Below are 18947 nucleotides of genomic sequence, written 5' to 3'. Positions count from 1 at the left end.
GCACATGCACACACTCAAACACCCACACAACATGAAAACAGAGACTATCGAGTGGAGGAAGGGGCCATCATGAGAGAAGACAAGGGAAGGTTACAGAAGGAAGTGAGATGAGGAAAGCACAGTCACACACGGCATGGAAACGTCACAAAATCTCTCTATTTTGGGTCCATCAGAAAGCTTCTTGTTCCTCCCCTTTGCTTTCCCACTCCCTTTATCAAATCCTACTCTCTCCTTCTTTGTATTCCATCCTGGCAAAAATGAAGATATTCTAAATAGACAGCTCAGAGCCTGGAAAGATGGCTCGGTGTTGTGGAATATCCTTTACACTGTGTGAACATGTGTCACTGTGACTGCTTAATAAAGAGATGAAAGGCCACTAACTAAGCAGGAACAAGTTAGGAGGGACTTCTGGGGACAGAGAGCTCTGGGAAGAAGAAAGGAGGAGTTGCCAGTCAGATGCAGAGGGAGTGAGACATGCAGGAGGAGAGGGAAAAGTCATGAGTTATTGGGGCTGGAGAGATGGCTCAGAGGTTAAGAGCATTGCCTGCTCTACCAAAGGTCCTAAGTTCCATTCCCAGCACCCACATGGTGGCTCACAACCATCTGTAATGAGGTCTGGTGCCCTCTTCTGGCCTGCAGACATACACACAAACAAAATATTGTATACATAATAAATAAATATTAAAAAAAAAGTCACGAGTCATGTGGCAATAAAATAGGCTAATTTAAGTTATAAGAGCTAGGGGATAAACCTAAGCTATAGGCCAATCTTTCATAATTAGTAAGTCTCGGTATCATTTTTAGTGAGCTGGCAGCCCAAAGAAAAATCTATCTACAGCTCAGTAGTTATGATCACTCACAGCTACTGCACAGGACTGAGTTCAGTTCCCAGTAACCCATATGGTAGCTCACAACTACCTGTAACCCCAGTTCCTGGGAATCCAACGGCTTCTTCAGACTTCTATGCACACCAGTCTTACATGGGCTGTACATACATATATGCAAAATACTTATACAACATAAAATAGAATAAATAAACCTTAAAAAGCTGTTTAAAGACATAGTCCAGTTGTGACCCTTTAACTGACTACAGATTATTGAGAAAATCAGCCCCAAGAAATCAGAATTTCTCCAAGAATCTCACTCTAGAAGGAAAAGGCTGAAGCCTGATGCTAAGCAAAGCAGAAACCTATCTCTCAGGAAGCAAATTCATCTAGCTTTGATTACTTATCAGACTACCTAGCAGGAAAGACTGGAGTCAAGGCAATGGTAACAGGCAGGACCACATCTTTTTTTTCCCCCGTTTATTTATTTATTAAGGATTTCTGTCTCTTCCCCGCCACCGCCTCCCATTTCCCTCCCCCTCCCGCAATCAAGTCCCCCTCCCTCGTCAGCCCAAGATCTATCAGGGTTCCCTGCCCTGTGGGAAGACCAAGGACCACCCATCTCCATCCAGGTCTAGTAAGGTGAGCATCCAAACTGCTTAGGCTCCCCCAAAGCCAGTACGTGCAGTAGGATCAAAAACCCACTGCCATTGTTCTTGAGTTCTCAGTAGTCCTCATTGTCCGCTATGTTCAGCGAGTCCGGTTTTATCCCAGGTTTTTTCAGACCCAGGCCAGCTGGCCTTGGTGAGTTCCCAATAGAACATCCCCATTGTCTCAGTGTGTGGGTGCACCCCTCGCGGTCCTGAGTTCCATGCTCGTGCTCTCTCTCCTTCTGCTCCTGATTTTGACCTTGAGATTTCTGTCCTGTGCTCCAATGTGGGTCTCTGTCTCTGTCTCCTTTCATCGCCTGATGAAGGTTAATATTCAGGAGGATGACTATATGTTTTTCTTTGGGTTCTCCTCATTTAGCTTCTCTAGGATCCCTAATTATAGGCTCAATGTCCTTTGTTTATGGCTAGTAACCAAATATGAGTGAGTACATCCCATGTTCCTCTTTTTGGGTCTGGCTTACCTCACTCAGGATAGTGTTTTCTATTTCCATCCATTTGTATGCAAAATTCAAGAAGTCCTTGTTTTTTTACTGCTGAGTAGTACTCTAATATGTATACATTCCATACTTTCTTCATCCATTCTTCCATTGAAGGGCATCTAGGTTGTTTCCAGGTTCTGGCTATTACAGACAATGCTGCTATGAACATAGTAGAGTATATACTTTTGTCATATGATAAGGCCTCTCTTGGATATATTCCCAAGAGTGGTATTGCTGGGTCCAGGGGTAGGTTGATCCCGAATTTCCTGAGAAACCACCACACTGCTTTCCAGAGTGGTTGCACAAGTTTACATTCCCACCAGCAATGGGTGAGTGTCCCCCTTTCTCCACAACCTCTCCAGCAAAGGCTATCATTCGTGTTTTTTATTTTAGCCATTCTGACAGGTGTGAGATGGTATCTTAAAGTTGTCTTGATTTGCATTTCCCTGATCGCTAAGGAAGTTGAGCATGACCTTAAGTGTCTTTTGGCCATCTGAACTTCTTCTATTGAGAATTCTCTGTTCAGCTCAGTGCCCCATTTTATAATTGGGTTGATCAGACTTTTACGGTCTAGTTTCTTGAGTTCTTTATATATTTTGGAGATCAGACCTTTGTCAGTTGCGGGGTTGGTGAAGATCTTCTCCCAGTCAGTGGGTTGCCTTTGTGTCTTAGTGACAGTGTCCTTTGCTTTACAGAAGCTTCTCAGTCTCAGGAGGACCACATCTTGACTAGGACTACTTAGCTATAAAAACTCCTTGCCCTCTATCTAAACCTAACCCTCAGGACCCCAAAGACGGGCTGGGAGTCACTAGACTCCTTACTCCTGCCCAGTGAGGCCATACTGAACCAATCCTTTCTCTGGCCTCTATTATTATTATTATTTGTCTCTCTAAGTGGCCTACTGTGATGAGTGACTAGACCTAGCTTGCTAGGACTGCCAGGGCTCTTAACTCAAGAACATGGTAAACAATTTCCTGCTGCAGGGTCCAGACTAAAGCATGTGATGCCAAGCCCAATACATGACTGGGTGGCCTGCACCTCGCCACCTCCCTGCCTTGTGTGGCTGTGGGGCCCTGCCAGCACAGATGGCCCAGAGAGCAGTGCATGAAAGAGGAAAGCACCTACCTCACCAGGAGGTGAGAGCGAAGGTCAGGCTTGCAGCTATCTGGGATCATATCAGTTCCAAAAGGAAAATGACCCCCCCCCTTTACTTTATTACCTCATTCTCACCCTCTAGGAAGAGATTCTTAGTTTCCTACCTATATTTAAATATATATATATTTATGAATATATAGAGCTGGCTTTGGAGTTGAACAATGACTCTGTACTTCTCTAAACTCAAGCGCATTGTTAAAAAGAACATTCAGAGTTTCTGTTTCATATCAGGAGCCATCTGGTATAGGACAGAAGGAAGACTTTTAGGAAAAATCTTACTTTCTCCGTGTCTATTTTGTCTATATCGTATTCTTTATTGAATGTATGTCTCTATGAATAATGTTTAAGTTTTCCACGATGAACAATAAAGTTTTCTACAGATCCTTTTCCTGCAGTAATCTTTGAGGTTTCCAGGAAGAAGATGGGGCCCCACAGCAACAACTCTACCTGGTTGAGATGACATCATGATGCTGATAGCGCTGCTATAAAACTGGTTTTTGGGTACCACCTGCTGAAATGATGCACCTTCTCATGATGTTCTGGCCAGAACTCCAAATAAGAACTTTGGAATAAAACTCTATCGACTGCTCGGAAATCATTTGCAGCTAAGGTAGACAGTAATTTTGAAACTTAACCATCACTTTACTTTTGCAGGATCCCATAAAGAGAACATCACCCCCATGACAGCTGGAAGCAATTCTAGAGGACAACATCCCCTCTCCCAAAAAAGTTTGTCCTCAAGGTTGGGAACATCATTTTAGGGGTTGATTATATAAGGTAGAGGGTTGGAATAGAAATTATGTAGGTTAAAAAAAAAGATAATAATAGTGGGAAACAGAGTGAATATTTGTGAGCTATTATTTATGTATAATTTATATCAGTATAGTTTTTGTATATTGATACAAGTTCAGATTATATTTGTTATTTCTGTTTACAATATTTGTACACCTATGCAAAGTTATTCTGTCAGATTGTATATATGCATGTTTCTATCTCTGTTTAGGACATTTTGTATGTTGATACAACTTTTACGATATATTTTCATATTGCATTATATATTATTCTTACCTCTGATCAAGATACTTGTACATTGTCTACTTTTTGAGGTCATTGTTTTATTTGCTGCACATTTGTTTACAGATTATTTAATATTATGACATGAAGTTTAGTCTTTAAGTTATACAGGTATTAAGTATTATAGGCCAATAGTTGTTCATGTTTGTTATACATATAGTCAGATTGATTAGGTTCTTTAGATACATAGAGATTGTATTCTGCCTAGATAGGTAATCTTCAACCACTTCAAGGATCTGAGGAGCATGGCATTTAAATAACTTAGGGCTCTGTTGACATGAGACATGATTGCTCCTGGCAGCACTGATTATTCCTGAGAGAATGTTGAGTACCAAAGACACTCCATTTGGAGCATGCTTTCTTCTTGGCAAAACTGGCCTTTGGGCAAGGAACTGCCCATCAACCACTGACAAAATGTACAATGTCCAGATAGGACAAGCAGGATACAAGAAAAAGCCTGTCAAACCTTGCCAAGACAGAGTAAGACAGTTCTGAAAAATTTTGTGCCTATGAAAATGGTCTGTCAGTTATGCTAGGCCTTAGCCAAAGTTGGTTGCTTCAACATTGCATATAAGACTTTGGGTGATTGCTCAGGCAGCCAGTTGTCTCCATCATATACTACTCACTTTGGAAGCTGCTTGATTGCCTACTCAAGTGATATCATTTCCCTTCTCAGGTCTATGATGGGGATGAAGATTAGATAGTCATAGTTATCTTCCTCTTATGATTTAGCTGAGACTCTTTGGAATAGAATGTTTATTAAAACATTTGTCATGTATTCCTTGCTTAATACTGTTTATGTTGGTTGTAATTTTATACTTGATATCTGTTCCTATTGTATATAGTTGTATTGGGTTTGGATCACTCTTCTTTAGACAAAAGGGGAAGGTGATGGGGAAAGCTTTGTTAACCAATCATCTTTAAGAGGTGGAACCTAGGTAAGGCATGGTTTCCTGGAGCCCAAGAAAAAATGGGGCACGGACCACCAGGTGCTCTCTCTCTCGCTCTCTCGCTCTTGCTCTCTCTCCTCTCTCTCTCTGTGGTACTCCTGCAATACAGCTGAGCTTGGACTTCTATTTCCTGTTTCATGAGTTTTCCCCTTATAATAAATAAAAATATAATTGTTTTATCCTTTAGCTAGCCTGGTTATTTCCCATATTGAGCTAATTTCTACAGGGTCCACATTCAGATTAGCCATAGAGAATCAGACATGAGTTTTTGCCTAATACTCTTTACATCCACTGCTACAACTGGCCTCTTGCCCCACAAGAGGGGAAATTCATGCCTGGTGTTATAAACATGCTGAAAAGCAATGGCTACAGAATCCATTGGCCCTCGGGGGTAAAAAAAAAAAAACTATTAATGTTTTTCTAAATGGTCACGGTATCAAACTGCCTTCTAAATATTTATGCTTATATCTATAGATCTGTGATGCTTCCAACCTTGGTCAGAAAAGTTTCATTTTCTAAGATTTATTTACTTATATTTCATGACTGAGTTCTTCCATATATGTTTATATAACATGTATGTGCAAGGCCCTTGAAGCCAGAAGAACTGGAGTTGTAGAGAGTTGTGAGCTGACATGTATGGTTGGGAGCAGTGAGACCCCAGATCCTGAATTTCTTGTAATCCCCTGATCTGAGTGCCTACAGCTGCTCTGACCTTCAGGAGTTCCTGATGTCAGGAGAGTGGTTTCTGGTGGGTTTGGCTGGGGCATAGCTATCTCTATATAATCTGCCCCTGAACACAATAGAGGGGGCATTCTTGAGGAATTCAAGGATGACCTGTGTCGCTGTCTGTGTGTGTGTCTGTGTATTTTAACCTCCAGCCCTTTGCCCGAAGCTCACGAACTGGGTGCCAGCGCACCGAGCAAAGACACGGGGGCGCGGTGTGCGGTAATTGGAGGTCCCCACCGAGATATCGGGGAACTAGGGAACGCTGAGAGGTCACTCTCAGAAGGTGAGGGTGGATTGGGGTATATGTGTTAATCCTGACGTCCTTCGCTTGGTTTGGCAGCAAGTGGAAGTCCAGCTGAGAAAGAGGGGTAAACGAACAGCGTCATTTGGCCACGGAAACATATTGAGGAGAAAAGATGGGAGGTATCTTTTCTTGGTTGAGAAGAGAGTCGGACGATAGGGAGGAGTTTGATGATTTATAGCTAGTGGAGGATAGTGAGGAGGATTCATCAGAAGAAGAAGAGGAGATTATACGTAAAGAATTAGAAAATCTCTTTTAAAAGCTGAGAAAACGTAGAGTAAAAAAAGACTCACATCCAACTCCCTCGGCCCCACCGGCTTATAATAATGAAGGTTGGTGGTCTTATTTGAGTAGGGGCTTTCTGAACAAGCGTTATGGAGCCGCGTGTGTCAGTCTATCTCTGCGTCTGTGTTCTCAACCTCCAGCCCCTTTCCCGAAGCTCGGTAACTGGGTGCCGGCGCACAGAGCGCAGACACAGGGCGCGGTGCGCAGCAATTGTATATTCTGGGAACTGAACCCAGGTCTTCTGAAAAAAATCAGCAAGTGCTCTTAACCCCTGATCCATCTCTCTAGCCCCAGACAGGCTTCTTCTTGCAGTGAGCAGTAATTAATGAATGGAACATTACTGTTTACAGTGCTAAGAGTAAGTAACTGATGTTGAGTTCAACACATTCAGGAAGAGGAGGCAGAAAGAATGTAAGAGCTGAAGGATAGACATGAATGCTGCAAAATGTCGTCCTCTAGAAGTGACATGGCTGTTGCACAGATGAACTCACCCCCACAGGATCAAGCCAGTTAAAGCATGTCCAGCATGGAGAGGCAAGGACCCAGGCCCCACCCCTACCTGAGGAGCTCCTGGCAGTTGATGACTACTCGGGGAGAGAGAATCGCTTTTCTTTAGGAGTGTGGCCACTAGAGGGTGGTCCATGCCCTAGTAGATAACTGCACACCCATACACATATGAGCAGCACCTACTGGACCCAATGAGTTAAAAAGTAATTACAAAAGGAAAACAAGAAGTTGGGAGGGAGATGTGGTGGAAAGCAGGAGAGAAGAGTGAAGGGATAATACTATCAACATACATTGTGACATACACTGCATATGTGTATGAATTTTTCAAGGAACAGATAAACTTCTTAAAATGTAGTTCATAATCTTTACCTAGTAAAATATAAATATTATTCCAATGTAAAACAAAACAAAAAATCAATATTTTGTAGACTAACTAAAATTAAAATTAATTTTGAAAGATTCTGAAAAAGAGCCAGAAGTACAAAATTAACTCATTCTTATGCTTTGAATATGAAATGTCCTCCATAGGTTCATGCATTTGAACACTCAGTCCCCAGGCAATGGCCCTGTTCTAGAAGAACGTAGAAACTGGGAGCTAAGGACCAACTGAACAAAGTGGGTCACTGAGAGGTGAGCTTTGCAGGGTATAGCCCAGCCCCATTTCCAAACTGTGTTCTCCACTTTCCTGGTTCATTGGATGAGACCATGCAACCTTGACCTCCTGCCACCATGAACAAGAGCTATCCTGAAAACACACCTTTACCAGCCTGAACTGTGAGCTAGAATGAATTCACTGCCTGGTGTGGTGGTGCACAACCTCAATCCCAGCACTTGGGAGGCAGAGATAGATGGATCTCTATGAGTTTAAGGCCAACCTGGCCTACAGATGGCATTCCAGGACAGACAGAGCTATGCAGAAAGACCCTGTCTCAAAAAAAGAATCCAAAAATATAATAATCATAATCATCTGTCCCCCTTATGAGGTTTTTGTCAGGTATACAGCTGGTACTCGTTAGCTTACACTCTCTCATCCCTCAAGTAACATCATTCACGTACCGCACAGAAACAGAAACAGCTTTCACATTCCACACAAGGAAAGAAACAATGCGATAGGTGAAAAGATCCACAGGAACTATCAATGAATACAGGGCTTTAATTATTTGTTATCAGTACTATCATTGTTACTAAACTGCATTGTTATAATACAGTCATATGGAAATTTAAAAAAATAGCTAAAGGGCTGTGTTTGTCACTTGTTTCCACTGTAACAAAAAAAAGATGACAAAAAGAACTTTAAAAGCAGAAAGGAGCCAACTAGATGACTCAGCAGGCAAAGCACCTGCTTCAAAGTCCAAGGTCAATTCCTGGGACCCACATGAAGGAGAAAGCTAACTCCAGTAAGTTGTTTCCTGACCTCCACAAATGTGCCAGGGCATGTGCACTCAAGAAATAAAAATGTTTAAAAGATGTATCTTCCATGGCTTTATACCATTCAGATCATGGTATGCTGGCTTCTTTGCCAAAGGGCCCAGAGTAAGACGGAATGTCATGGCAAAGATAACGTATTGGAGCAGAGTTACAAACATCATGGCAGCCAGGAGGCAGAGCGAGCAGAGAGGTTCTGGAGACACATTACACTCCTCAAAGGCACATCCTCAGCCATCCACTTCCTCCACCTCCCAGTAATGATGTGAACTTATAAATCCAACCACAGAACAACCCTTTGATTAGGTCAGAGACTCATGAACCAGCCAGGGACTAAGCCTTCAACACATTAGCCCTTTTGGAGATAGTTCCTATCCAAACAGTAACAGACTCCTTATATAAAAGAATTAAAGGATTTGGGATAGCTCATGAGTACTTAGAATTATCCACTGGCACTTACTAGAATACAAAATTTGAGCAAAACTTCCAAGCTCCAGACCAGGAGAGCCATCATTGGGGACCTTTATCTGGTGATGGATGGAGATAGAGACAGAGACCGACACTGGAGCACTGGACTGAGCTCCCAAGGTCCCAAGGAGGAGCAGAAGGAGGGAGAACATGAGCAAAGAAGTCAGGACCACGAGGGGTGCACCCACCCACTGAGACAGTGGGGCTGATCTATTGGGAGCTCACCAAGTCTAGCTGGACTGTGGCTGAAAAAGCATGGGATAAAACCAGACTCTCTGAACATGGCGAACAATGAGGGCTGATGAGAAGCCAAGGACAATGGCACGGGGTTTTGATCCTACTTCATGTTCTGGCTTTGTGGGAGCCTAGCCAGTCTGGATGTTCACCTTCCTAGACATGGACAAATAGTAATAAACAAACCTTTTTAAAAGGAAAGAAGAAATCTTGGTTAGGAAGTACCTCTTAAATAAACACAGCGGAACGTGGCTGAACTTCCAGCTGACTAGGAAGGCAGAAGCCTTCCACGTGTGAGGGCTACCGAGATAGACTACATCAGAAGTTCATGACCAGCCTGGGCAACTATGCAGGACTCTATCTCAATACAAAAATGGAATAGGGAATTAGGTGTGATAGCATGAACCTTTAATCCTAGGAAGTGGGAGGCACAGTCAGGCAGATTTCTGAGGCCAGCCTGATCTACATAGATAGTTCTAAGCCAATCAGGGATATATAGGACATACCCTGCCAAAATAAATACACACACAAACACACACACGAAGAATAAAGCTACAAATGATAGTTTGACTCTTATTTTGGAGACAATGGTTTGAGATATATACTATTGAGAAATTTTTTGAAACATTTAAATCTTCCTTTTTTTACAGTATTTCATAGACTCTTCAAGACCAAAGGCTTTTAAACTAGGAAAAGGTTGAAATCAGCAGGAGTCAAATGCTAACATCACTTGTGAACTATGAGTCCTTACCCTCATTAAGACTCTATTTTCAATAGGCATCCTCATGAATATTAACCTTCATCAGGCGATGAAAGGAGACAGAGACAGAGGAGCACGGGACAGAAATCTCAAGGTCCAAATCAGGAGCAGAAGGAGACAGAGCACGAGCAAGGAACTCAGGACCGCGAGGGGCGCACCCACACACTGAGACAATGGGGATGTTCTATCGGGAACTCACCAAGGCCAGCTGGCCTGGGTCTGAAAAAGCATGGGATAAATCCGGACTAGCTGAACATAGAGGACAATGAGGAATACTGAGAACTCAAGAACAATCGCAGTGGGTTTTTGATCCTACTGCACGTACTGGCTTTGGGGGAGCCTAGGCAGTTTGGATGCTCACCTTAGGAGACCTGGATAGAGGTGGGCGGTCCTTGGACTTCCCACAGGTCAGGGAACCCTGATTGCTCTTCGAGCAGATGAGGGAGGGTGACTTGATCGGGGGAGGGGGAGGGAAATAGGAGGCAGTTGCGGGGAGGAGGCAGAAATCCTTAATAAATAAATAAATTTAAAAAAAAAGACTCTATTTTCACGTCTGAAAAAACTGGTACTAAAAGTTGAGGAAAACCAGACAGTATTGGAGCATGCCTTTAATCCCAGGACTCAGGAGGCGGAGAAGGGCAGATGTCTGAGTCTGAGGCCAGCCTGGTATACAAAGCAAATTCCAGGACAGCCAGGGATACACAAAGAAACCCCTGTCTCAAAACTCCCCTGAAATAGGTAAAGAAGAGTGGTGGTTGATAGGAATACCCCCATAGACTCATATGTTTAAATGCTTGGCCCATAGGGAGTGGCACTATTAGGGGGTGGGGCCTTGTTGGAGGAAGTGTGTCACTGTGGAGGCAGGCTTTGAGGTCTCACAAACTCTAGCTAGGCCCAGTGTGACAGCCTCTCCTATTGCCTGCAAATCAATATGTAGAACTCTGAGCTCCTTCTCCAGCACCGCGTCTGCCTGCATGCTGCCATGCTTCCCACCATGATGAAAATGGACTAGAGCTCTGAAAGTGTACGCCAGCCCCAACTAAATGTTTCCTTTGTAAGAGTTGCCATGGTCACGGTGTCTCTTCACAGCAACAAAACACTAACTAAGACGAGGAGAAAGCTTAGTCAGTGACGTGCATGCCACACAAGCATAAAGGCCTGAGTTGAGATCTGTAACTCCAGCTCTCGGAGAGTAGAGACAGGTGGATCTCTGGAGCTCACTGACCAACCAGTCTAGCTGAATGGTGGAGTTCCAGGTCCAGTGAGAGACTCAGGCTCCAACAGTAATAATGATAATAACATGGAGAGAAACTGAGGAAGAGACACTCTACGTCAACCTCCAGCTTCCAAACGCACACGCACAGGTGCACAAACACAAACATATGCACACTCATGTCACACACAGGAAAAAGACAGGATAAATAAAAGGTAGCTACCGCATAGAATGTTAAATTAGTTAAATTAATTATTTGGTGGCCATGTACATAATGAACCACAATGCACATTTCCCACTAGTTGTAATTACTGCTACTACTATTATTTCTGCAGTTCAAAAAATCCTGAGCATTATCTCCCCATGTGGCTTATAAATTAAGGTGTTTAAGACATGGCTATATTAATTTTAGAAAGGCAAGTGCATTGATGTATTTACTTTCTAGTATATAAATATGTTTCTGGAACTGCTGAGAAACTTTACAGCAAAAGAGCATCCCCATATTTGCCCACAAGGCCATTTGCATATGTCTTACAAAGACCTATACTCTCTGGTCTACCACAGATAGCAGCTTTATATTAGTATATAAAGTACTACATATTCAAACTCAGCAATCCTAAAGCCTTCACACAGATTTAGAATTTTACCATAAGATACTTACAAATTCAGTTTTGTAAAGCTTTCTTGTGCATTATGCTTTTCTCGCTCATATGCACTTTCGACTTCTTTAAATTCATTCTTGATCATTTCCAGATCAGCAACGGCCTCTGCTTGGCTGGCTTTTTCTACTTGTAAAGCTCCTTCAAGGTCTCGAATCCGTAACTACCAGATGACAGAGAAGTAGTTTTAAAAAGCTAAGAAATATGTTTCCATCTTAAATTGAATAGACTATTTTATCAGCCACAGATTGTCATTTATCTAAATATTCCTTTCTTTCTGTTTTGGTTTAAAAAGAAAATAAACTGGCCTCAAATCCCAAATCCTCCTGCCTCTGCCTCTAGAAGAATGAAGAACTGAGATATGAAAAGCATAAACTAACACAGTATTACCCAGCCTGTCAATGTGCTTAATCTTTACCTTCTAATGCATTCACATTTCTTTCATAAAATATTATAAGTGGGGCTGGAGAGATGGCTCAGTGGTTAAGAGCACTGCCTGCTCTTTCAAAGGTCCTGAGTTCAATTCCCAGCAACCACTTGATGGTTTACAAACACCTGAAATGAGATCTGTTGCCTTCTTCTGGCCTGCAGGCATGTAGACCACTGTATACTTAATAAATTAATTAAATAAATACCTTTTAAAAAATATATTATAAGTGGTTTTTGAAAACTAAAAGAAACATTATGACATGAATATTATTAAAAGCTTAAACATGGGCTAGCAAGATGGCTCAGTAGGTAAAGGCACTTGTCACCTAGCCTAATGACACAAATTCAATCACCAGGACCCACATGGTAAAAGGATAGTATCAACTCCCACAAGCTGTCTTCTCTGGCCTTCATGTGTGTTTTGGTGCACGCATGCGTGCGTGCATGCTCAGACACACACACACACATACACAAATATGAGCAATTTTAAACTTAAAAAGAATAAAGCTTAAACAGATCCCTTCATCCCCAGAAATTTTTTACTGTAGAAGAAGAACCTTTATAGTCAAACAACACTACCTGACTAAAATATTCATAGTGATATAACTTGATAACTTGTATTTCCTTAATACAATCTGGAAACAGGACAGTGTAGGGGAGAACTACAAACACAATTGGCTTGAAGTAGGTTTAAAGCTGGGTGATGGGTGTACTGTGAGTTGGTTTTAATAATTTGTCAGCTTTTGCATATATGTGAAATTTTGCATAATCAACATCTTAAAATTGATGCCTTGTACCTGTCCACAACAGAATAAACACACAAGTGCATTCTCTCAAACCAATGATTTATAGCTCTTAAATAGCTATATACCACGTTAAGGAGAGTCTGCAGGACACTACAGAATAATGTATTACTCATACATCCTGAAGATAGCAAAGTCCAGACCAGTGTTCACAGGGTGCCAAACCTTGAAAAATGGTGAAAGAACAAGAATAAGCAGACAAGGGAGGAACAAAATACTCTGCAAAGTGTCAAGTGGTGATAGCTCACGTTTTTCAAAATGCTGCAGTTGGCTCTTGAATTCAAGTGTCAGAAACCTAGTGCCCTGAACAGCACTATTAGGCAATACCACAGACCATCGGGAGGTGGGATTGTGTGGTGGACCCTCGCATGGACAAGAACGTGGCCTCAAGTAGATGGTGGGACCCTGCTCTCTCTTGCTCTGCTTCCAGGCTCATGAGGTGAGAGGAGAGTGTACTCCACCATGACGAGGTGCTTCACCAGAGAACCACTTAATCATGGACTTAAGAAGCATGAGCCAAATAAAACCTTATCTCTTTAGAGTTACGGTTCCTGGGTTAGGTTGTCTCACGTATTCCATTATAGTCACAGAAAGCTGACTAATACTGACACAAGCCATTGAGTCTCTGTCACAAACACTGTACTCTTCCATTGCAGTACAAATGCCCCCACAGATGAGACAAGGGCAGACAGTGGTGGTGTTCTGGCCTGAGGCTACAGAGTACCAACATCTCCCCTAATAGAGTATCCGAAATTATACCCTTATCCTAAATACAGCGCCAGCATTGTGTTACCATTCTCAACCACACCTTATTTTCCTAGTGGTTACAACCAGAGAAAATTCATGCCAAAAAATATGTTTACATCTTACCTGAATAATTTCAGAATTAAATTTTGATTCCAAATGTGCCGCTCTTTCTGCTTCAATGCTCTCTTCTAACTTCCTCACTCTTAGAGTAGTTGCCTAAAAACAAGTCAGGTTTAAACACATAAACATTGACATTAAAATTATACAGAGAACACTAATCACAGAATTGTGACTTTAGATGACTTATGCTGTGCAGCCAGGATGGCCTAGAACCCATGATCCTCCTGCTTCAGCATCCCAAGTCCGAATACAGGTATATCCCACTATACCTGTCTAGACCCATGTCTCATACTTTGCAGGTGGGGAGTGTGAAAACAATGCCCAAAAGGAATGCTCCAAAGCCTTGGGTTTTTTTTTTCTTTTTTAATCTTATTGAGGTAAAGTTTCTATGTAATTAATTAGGATGTAACTGACTTCTGGCACACACTTCCATGGAAGCTGTCAAAGTGTAAAGTATAGCCTTACATGTCCCCTATGTTGCATGGTCCTTTCTAGACTCACTCTCAGTGCCTTCATATCAAGAAGTCATTCTGCTGAGAGATCATCATTTTGTGTTTCACAAGCACACAACTCACAAGGCACTTTCATACACTGAGCCACTTGCTTAATGTAGATTTTACAACCTTGAGACAGTCTCACAGTGTAGCCATAGCTGGACTGGAACTCACAGATATGTGCCGGCCCCAGCCTCCCAAGTGCTGGAATTAAATACATGTCTACCATGCCCAGTCCTTTCAATAGTTATTTAAGATTTCCTTTTATTACTTTAAATTATGTATAGGAGGGGACCTAGGTGCATGTGAATGCAGTGCCTATGGTGGCCAAAGGTCCTGGATCCCCTTAGAGCTTGAGTTATAGGCAACTGTGAGTCACTCAACATTGGTGCAAGGAATCAAACTCAGCTCCTCTACAAGGGCAGCAAATGTTCTTAACTGCTGGGCCACCTCTCTAACCCACCATCAATATTTCTTAACAATATTGTCACATTAGAAAATAGTTCCCAGAGGCTGAAAGTAGTAATTCCAAATTTGAAAACTAAAACTCGTTGAAATCCAAAAAGACAAAAAAAGAAAAAATACTTTGAATATCTGTTGTAGTTGGAATGAAAATGGCTCCACAGCTCACAGAGAGTGACAATATTGAGAGGTGTGATCTTGTTGGAGCAAGTATACCACACTGAGTGTGAGCTTTAAGGTCTCAGATGTACAAGAGTGTGTCTCGGTGTCTCCCTGCTGCCTGTGGATCCAGATGTAGAACTCTCAGCTCTCTCCAGCATCATGTCTGCCTGCATGCTACCATGCTTCCCACCATGACAATAAAGGACTAAACCTCCATGAACTATAAGCCAGCCCCAATTAAATGTTTTCCTTTGTAAGAGTTGCTGAGGTCATGGTGTCTTTTCACAGCAATAGAAACCCTAAGACAACAACAATCACTTTTGGTTTTTAATTTTTTTTTTTGAAGCACGGTTTCTCTGGGTAGCCTTACCTGTCCTGGAACTACACTGTAGACCAGGCTGGCCTCAAACTCAGAGTCTACCTGCCTCTGCTTCCCTAGAGGTGGGATTAAAGGCATGTACCACTATGCCCAACTAACATAGTCTTTTTTTTTTCCTTTGGTTTTTAGAGACAGGGTTTTACTGGGTAGCCCTGGCTGTCCTGGAACTCACTCTGTACATCAGGCTTACCTCAAACTCACAGAGATCCACCTATCTCTGCCTCTCGAATGCTGAGATTAAAGGCATGTATCACCACCATCCCCCTAGCATAGTCTTCTTAAAAGTAAAATTTTAACATTTAATACTTAGTTTATTTGAAAAACAAGTATCTCATCTGAAAATGAAACTAGTAAATCTCAATAGTCTAAAGAGAAGATTCAAAAAAATGGGAGATGATGAGATTTCAATGCTTGATGATACTAAAGAATAATTATATTTTTAAGATTTACTTTCTAGGGGGCTGGAGAGATGGCTCAGAGGTTAAGAGCACTGCCTGCTCTTCCAAAGGTCCTGAGTTCAATTCCCAGCAACCACATGGTGGCTCACAACCATCTGTAAAGAGGTCTGGCGCCCTCTTCTGGCCTTCAGGCATACAGACAGAATATTGTATACATAATAAATAAATATTTAAAAAAAAAATTAAAAAAAAAAAAAAAAAAAGATTTACTTTCTATATAAGAATGTTTTGTACCTGGTGCCTTCAGAAGTCAGAAGAGGGCATTGGGTTCCTTAAAACTGGAGTTATGAATTGTTATGAGCTACCATATGGGTCCTAGGAATTGAACCTAGGCCCTGTTCAAGAGTAACAAGTGCTCTTAACCACTGAGCCACCACCCCAGCCCTTATTACTTTTAAGTATGTTTTTTAATTTATTTATTATGTGTACACTGTTCTGTCTGTGTATATGCCTGCAGGCCAGAAGAGGGCACCAGACCCCATTACAGACGGCTGTGAGCCACCATGTGGTTGCTGGGAATTGACCTTTGGAAGGGCAGGCAATGCTCTTAACCACTGAGCCATCTCTCCAACCCCTAAGTATGTTTTTAAAATACATAAATAATAGTTATTATGAATGAAATTATATTTGGCTTGGATTTAAACATATTCAAGCTGCCGTGAATATTGACCATTGCTGATGATAACTAATGAAAAGAGACAGGCGGCTGGGCAATGGTGGCGCATGCCTTTAATCCCAGTACTCCGGAGGCAGAGGCAGGCGGATCTCTGTGAGTTCGAGGCCAGCCTGGTCTACAAGAGCTAGTTCCAGGACAGGAACCAAAAGCTACAGAGAAACCCTGTCTCAAAAATTCAAAAAAAAAAAAAGAAAAGAAAAGAAAAGAGAGAGGCACACGGGAGTGGTCATTACAGTGTTCTTTCTGCTTTCATGTATGCTTAAAATTTTCCATAGAGTACCTTTTATAGATTTTTAGATTTATTTTATGTGTCTGAATGTTTTGCATGCATGTGTGCCTGGTGCCCACGGAGGTCAAAAGAGGACATCCGATCCCCTGAAAATGGAATTACAGGTGTTTGGTACTTTGCAAGAACAAGTGTTCTTAACTGTTGAGTCATTTCTCCAATCTCATGTTAACAGCCAGTTTTTAATTTTAGGGAGTTTGTCTTTTGTTTTATGTTATTGTTATTGTACTTGCTGTTTTGTTTTGTTTTGAGACAGGATCTCTCTGTTAACCCTGGATGTCCTGGAACTCACCATGTAAAGCAGACTGGCCACAAACTTACACCTAACTTGGCCTTCTGAGTGCTAAGATTAAAGGCATTTAATCTCAGTCAGTAGAGCATGAGATTCTTAATATCAGGGTCATTGGTTCCAGCTCCATGTTAGGCACCAAATGTAGCATGAATAATAAGAACAAAGAGACAGAGATTGAGGTTCAACCCGAAAACCAGAAAAGCAAGGCAGCCAAGCCACTAGAGAAGTCTTACCTCTACCAAAGCTAGGCAACAGTAAAATAGCCAGACAGCTTCTCTCTCCTCTTATTTTATATTCCCTCTAGTAACGGGAGTAAGGTGTATAACTCCCTAGTACCGGGAGTACTAAAAGTATAGCCAACCACCATCTGGATTTATTTCTGCTTGTATAGCCCAGGATGGCCTTGAACTCACAGAGACCCACCTGACTCTGTCTCTCCCAAATCTTGGGATTAGAGGTGTATAGCACCATTGCCTGACCTATAGTGGCTTTAGTTTTGCCACTGGTCCTCAGGGAAGATTTTTATTAAAATACAAATATACCACTATATTTTCCACCATGTCTGACCAGGTATTTTAAGTTTACATGCACAACTGTTTTGCCTGCCTGTAAATATGTGCACTATTTGTGTGCCTGATGCTGAGAAGGTCAAGATGAGGTATGGGGTTCCCCTGGAACTGGAGCCACAGGCCGTTGTGAACCACCATGTGGGTCTTAGGAATTGAACTCTAAAAGCATTTAACTGGAGGTTTGTGTACATATTCAGAGAATTAGTCCACGATCATCATGGCAGGGAGCATGGCAGCGGGCAGACAGGCGTGGCATTGAAACAGTAGTTAAGAACTTACTTTGGCCGGGCGGTGGTGGCGCACGCCTTTAATCCCAGCACTCGGGAGGCAGAGGCAGGCGGATCTCTGTGAGTTCGAGACCAGCCTGGTCCACAAGAGCTAGTTCCAGGACAGGCTTCAAAACCACAGAGAAACTCTGTCTCGAAAAGCAAAAAAAAAACAAAAAAAAAAAAACTTACTTCTAATCTACAAGATAGAAACAGAGAGAGACTGCTCCTGGCACACACTTCTGAAATCTCAAAGCCCACCCCCAGTCCAGTGACACACCTTCTCCAACAAGACCTTACCTCCTAATCTTTCCCAAATAGTCTACCAACTAACTGGGAACCAAACGTTCGAATATATGAGCCTATTGGAGCCAATCTCAATTGAATATGAGCATGCACGTACATACACATATATTTGTGTGTGCGCACACACACACACACACCTAAACAGAACTAAAATAATGAAAAGATATAACCATGACTCAATTTCTGTTTCCCATTGGTGAAAAACAGTTCCTTTTAAATTCTGACTTTACATTCTCAGAACAACGAACTCCAGGAGTTATGGGTACAAATCACAGTGTATAGTATAGCTGAGAAATTCTTATGCATAGTATAGACTATAATAAGTAATAACCTGGGAAGATCTATACTGATAAAATATTTATGTAGGGGCTCAGGAGTTAAGAGAACTAGCTGCTTTTCAAGCGGTCCTGAGTTCAACTCCCAGCACCCACATGGCAGCTCACAACCATCTGTATCAGTAGTCTCAGGTGATCTGATGCCCTCTTCTGATCTGCAAATGTACATGCAGACCATAAAATACAGCCATAAATAAATAAATCTTCTTCAAAATCATGTAAACCTGTAAGATGAAGTTGATTCTGTCAATACATAATATTGTTCATCTTAGATTCTGTGGATCAGGATCAGCCAGTCACAAGGAAATAATCTATGGGTGTTGGGAATAAGATTTTAAAAACTAATAAAGGACAAGGGAATTGAATCAGTCTAATAATGTCTAAGTCCTTTTCTCAGTTGCCAAAAGTATATAAGCAAGTTTATTTATCAAA

General features: G+C 41.9%; 1 protein-coding gene across 1 annotated transcript in view; it reads right to left on the bottom strand.

The window, feature by feature from the left end:
- Positions 1 to 18947, bottom strand: part of Ccdc171 (coiled-coil domain containing 171) — a 332057-nt gene that overhangs the window by 253696 nt on the left and 59414 nt on the right. The window contains exons 8-9 of the mRNA XM_075944990.1: positions 13834 to 13926; positions 11734 to 11894 (exon numbers count right to left, since the gene is read on the bottom strand). Of these exons, the coding sequence (XP_075801105.1) occupies positions 11734 to 11894; positions 13834 to 13926 (254 nt within the window). The remainder of the gene's footprint in view (positions 1 to 11733; positions 11895 to 13833; positions 13927 to 18947) is intronic.

This window comes from Microtus pennsylvanicus, chromosome 13, assembly GCF_037038515.1.
Source record: "Microtus pennsylvanicus isolate mMicPen1 chromosome 13, mMicPen1.hap1, whole genome shotgun sequence".
NCBI classification, from domain to species: domain Eukaryota; kingdom Metazoa; phylum Chordata; class Mammalia; order Rodentia; family Cricetidae; genus Microtus; species Microtus pennsylvanicus.
This window is presented reverse-complemented; position numbering and strand designations above follow the sequence as displayed.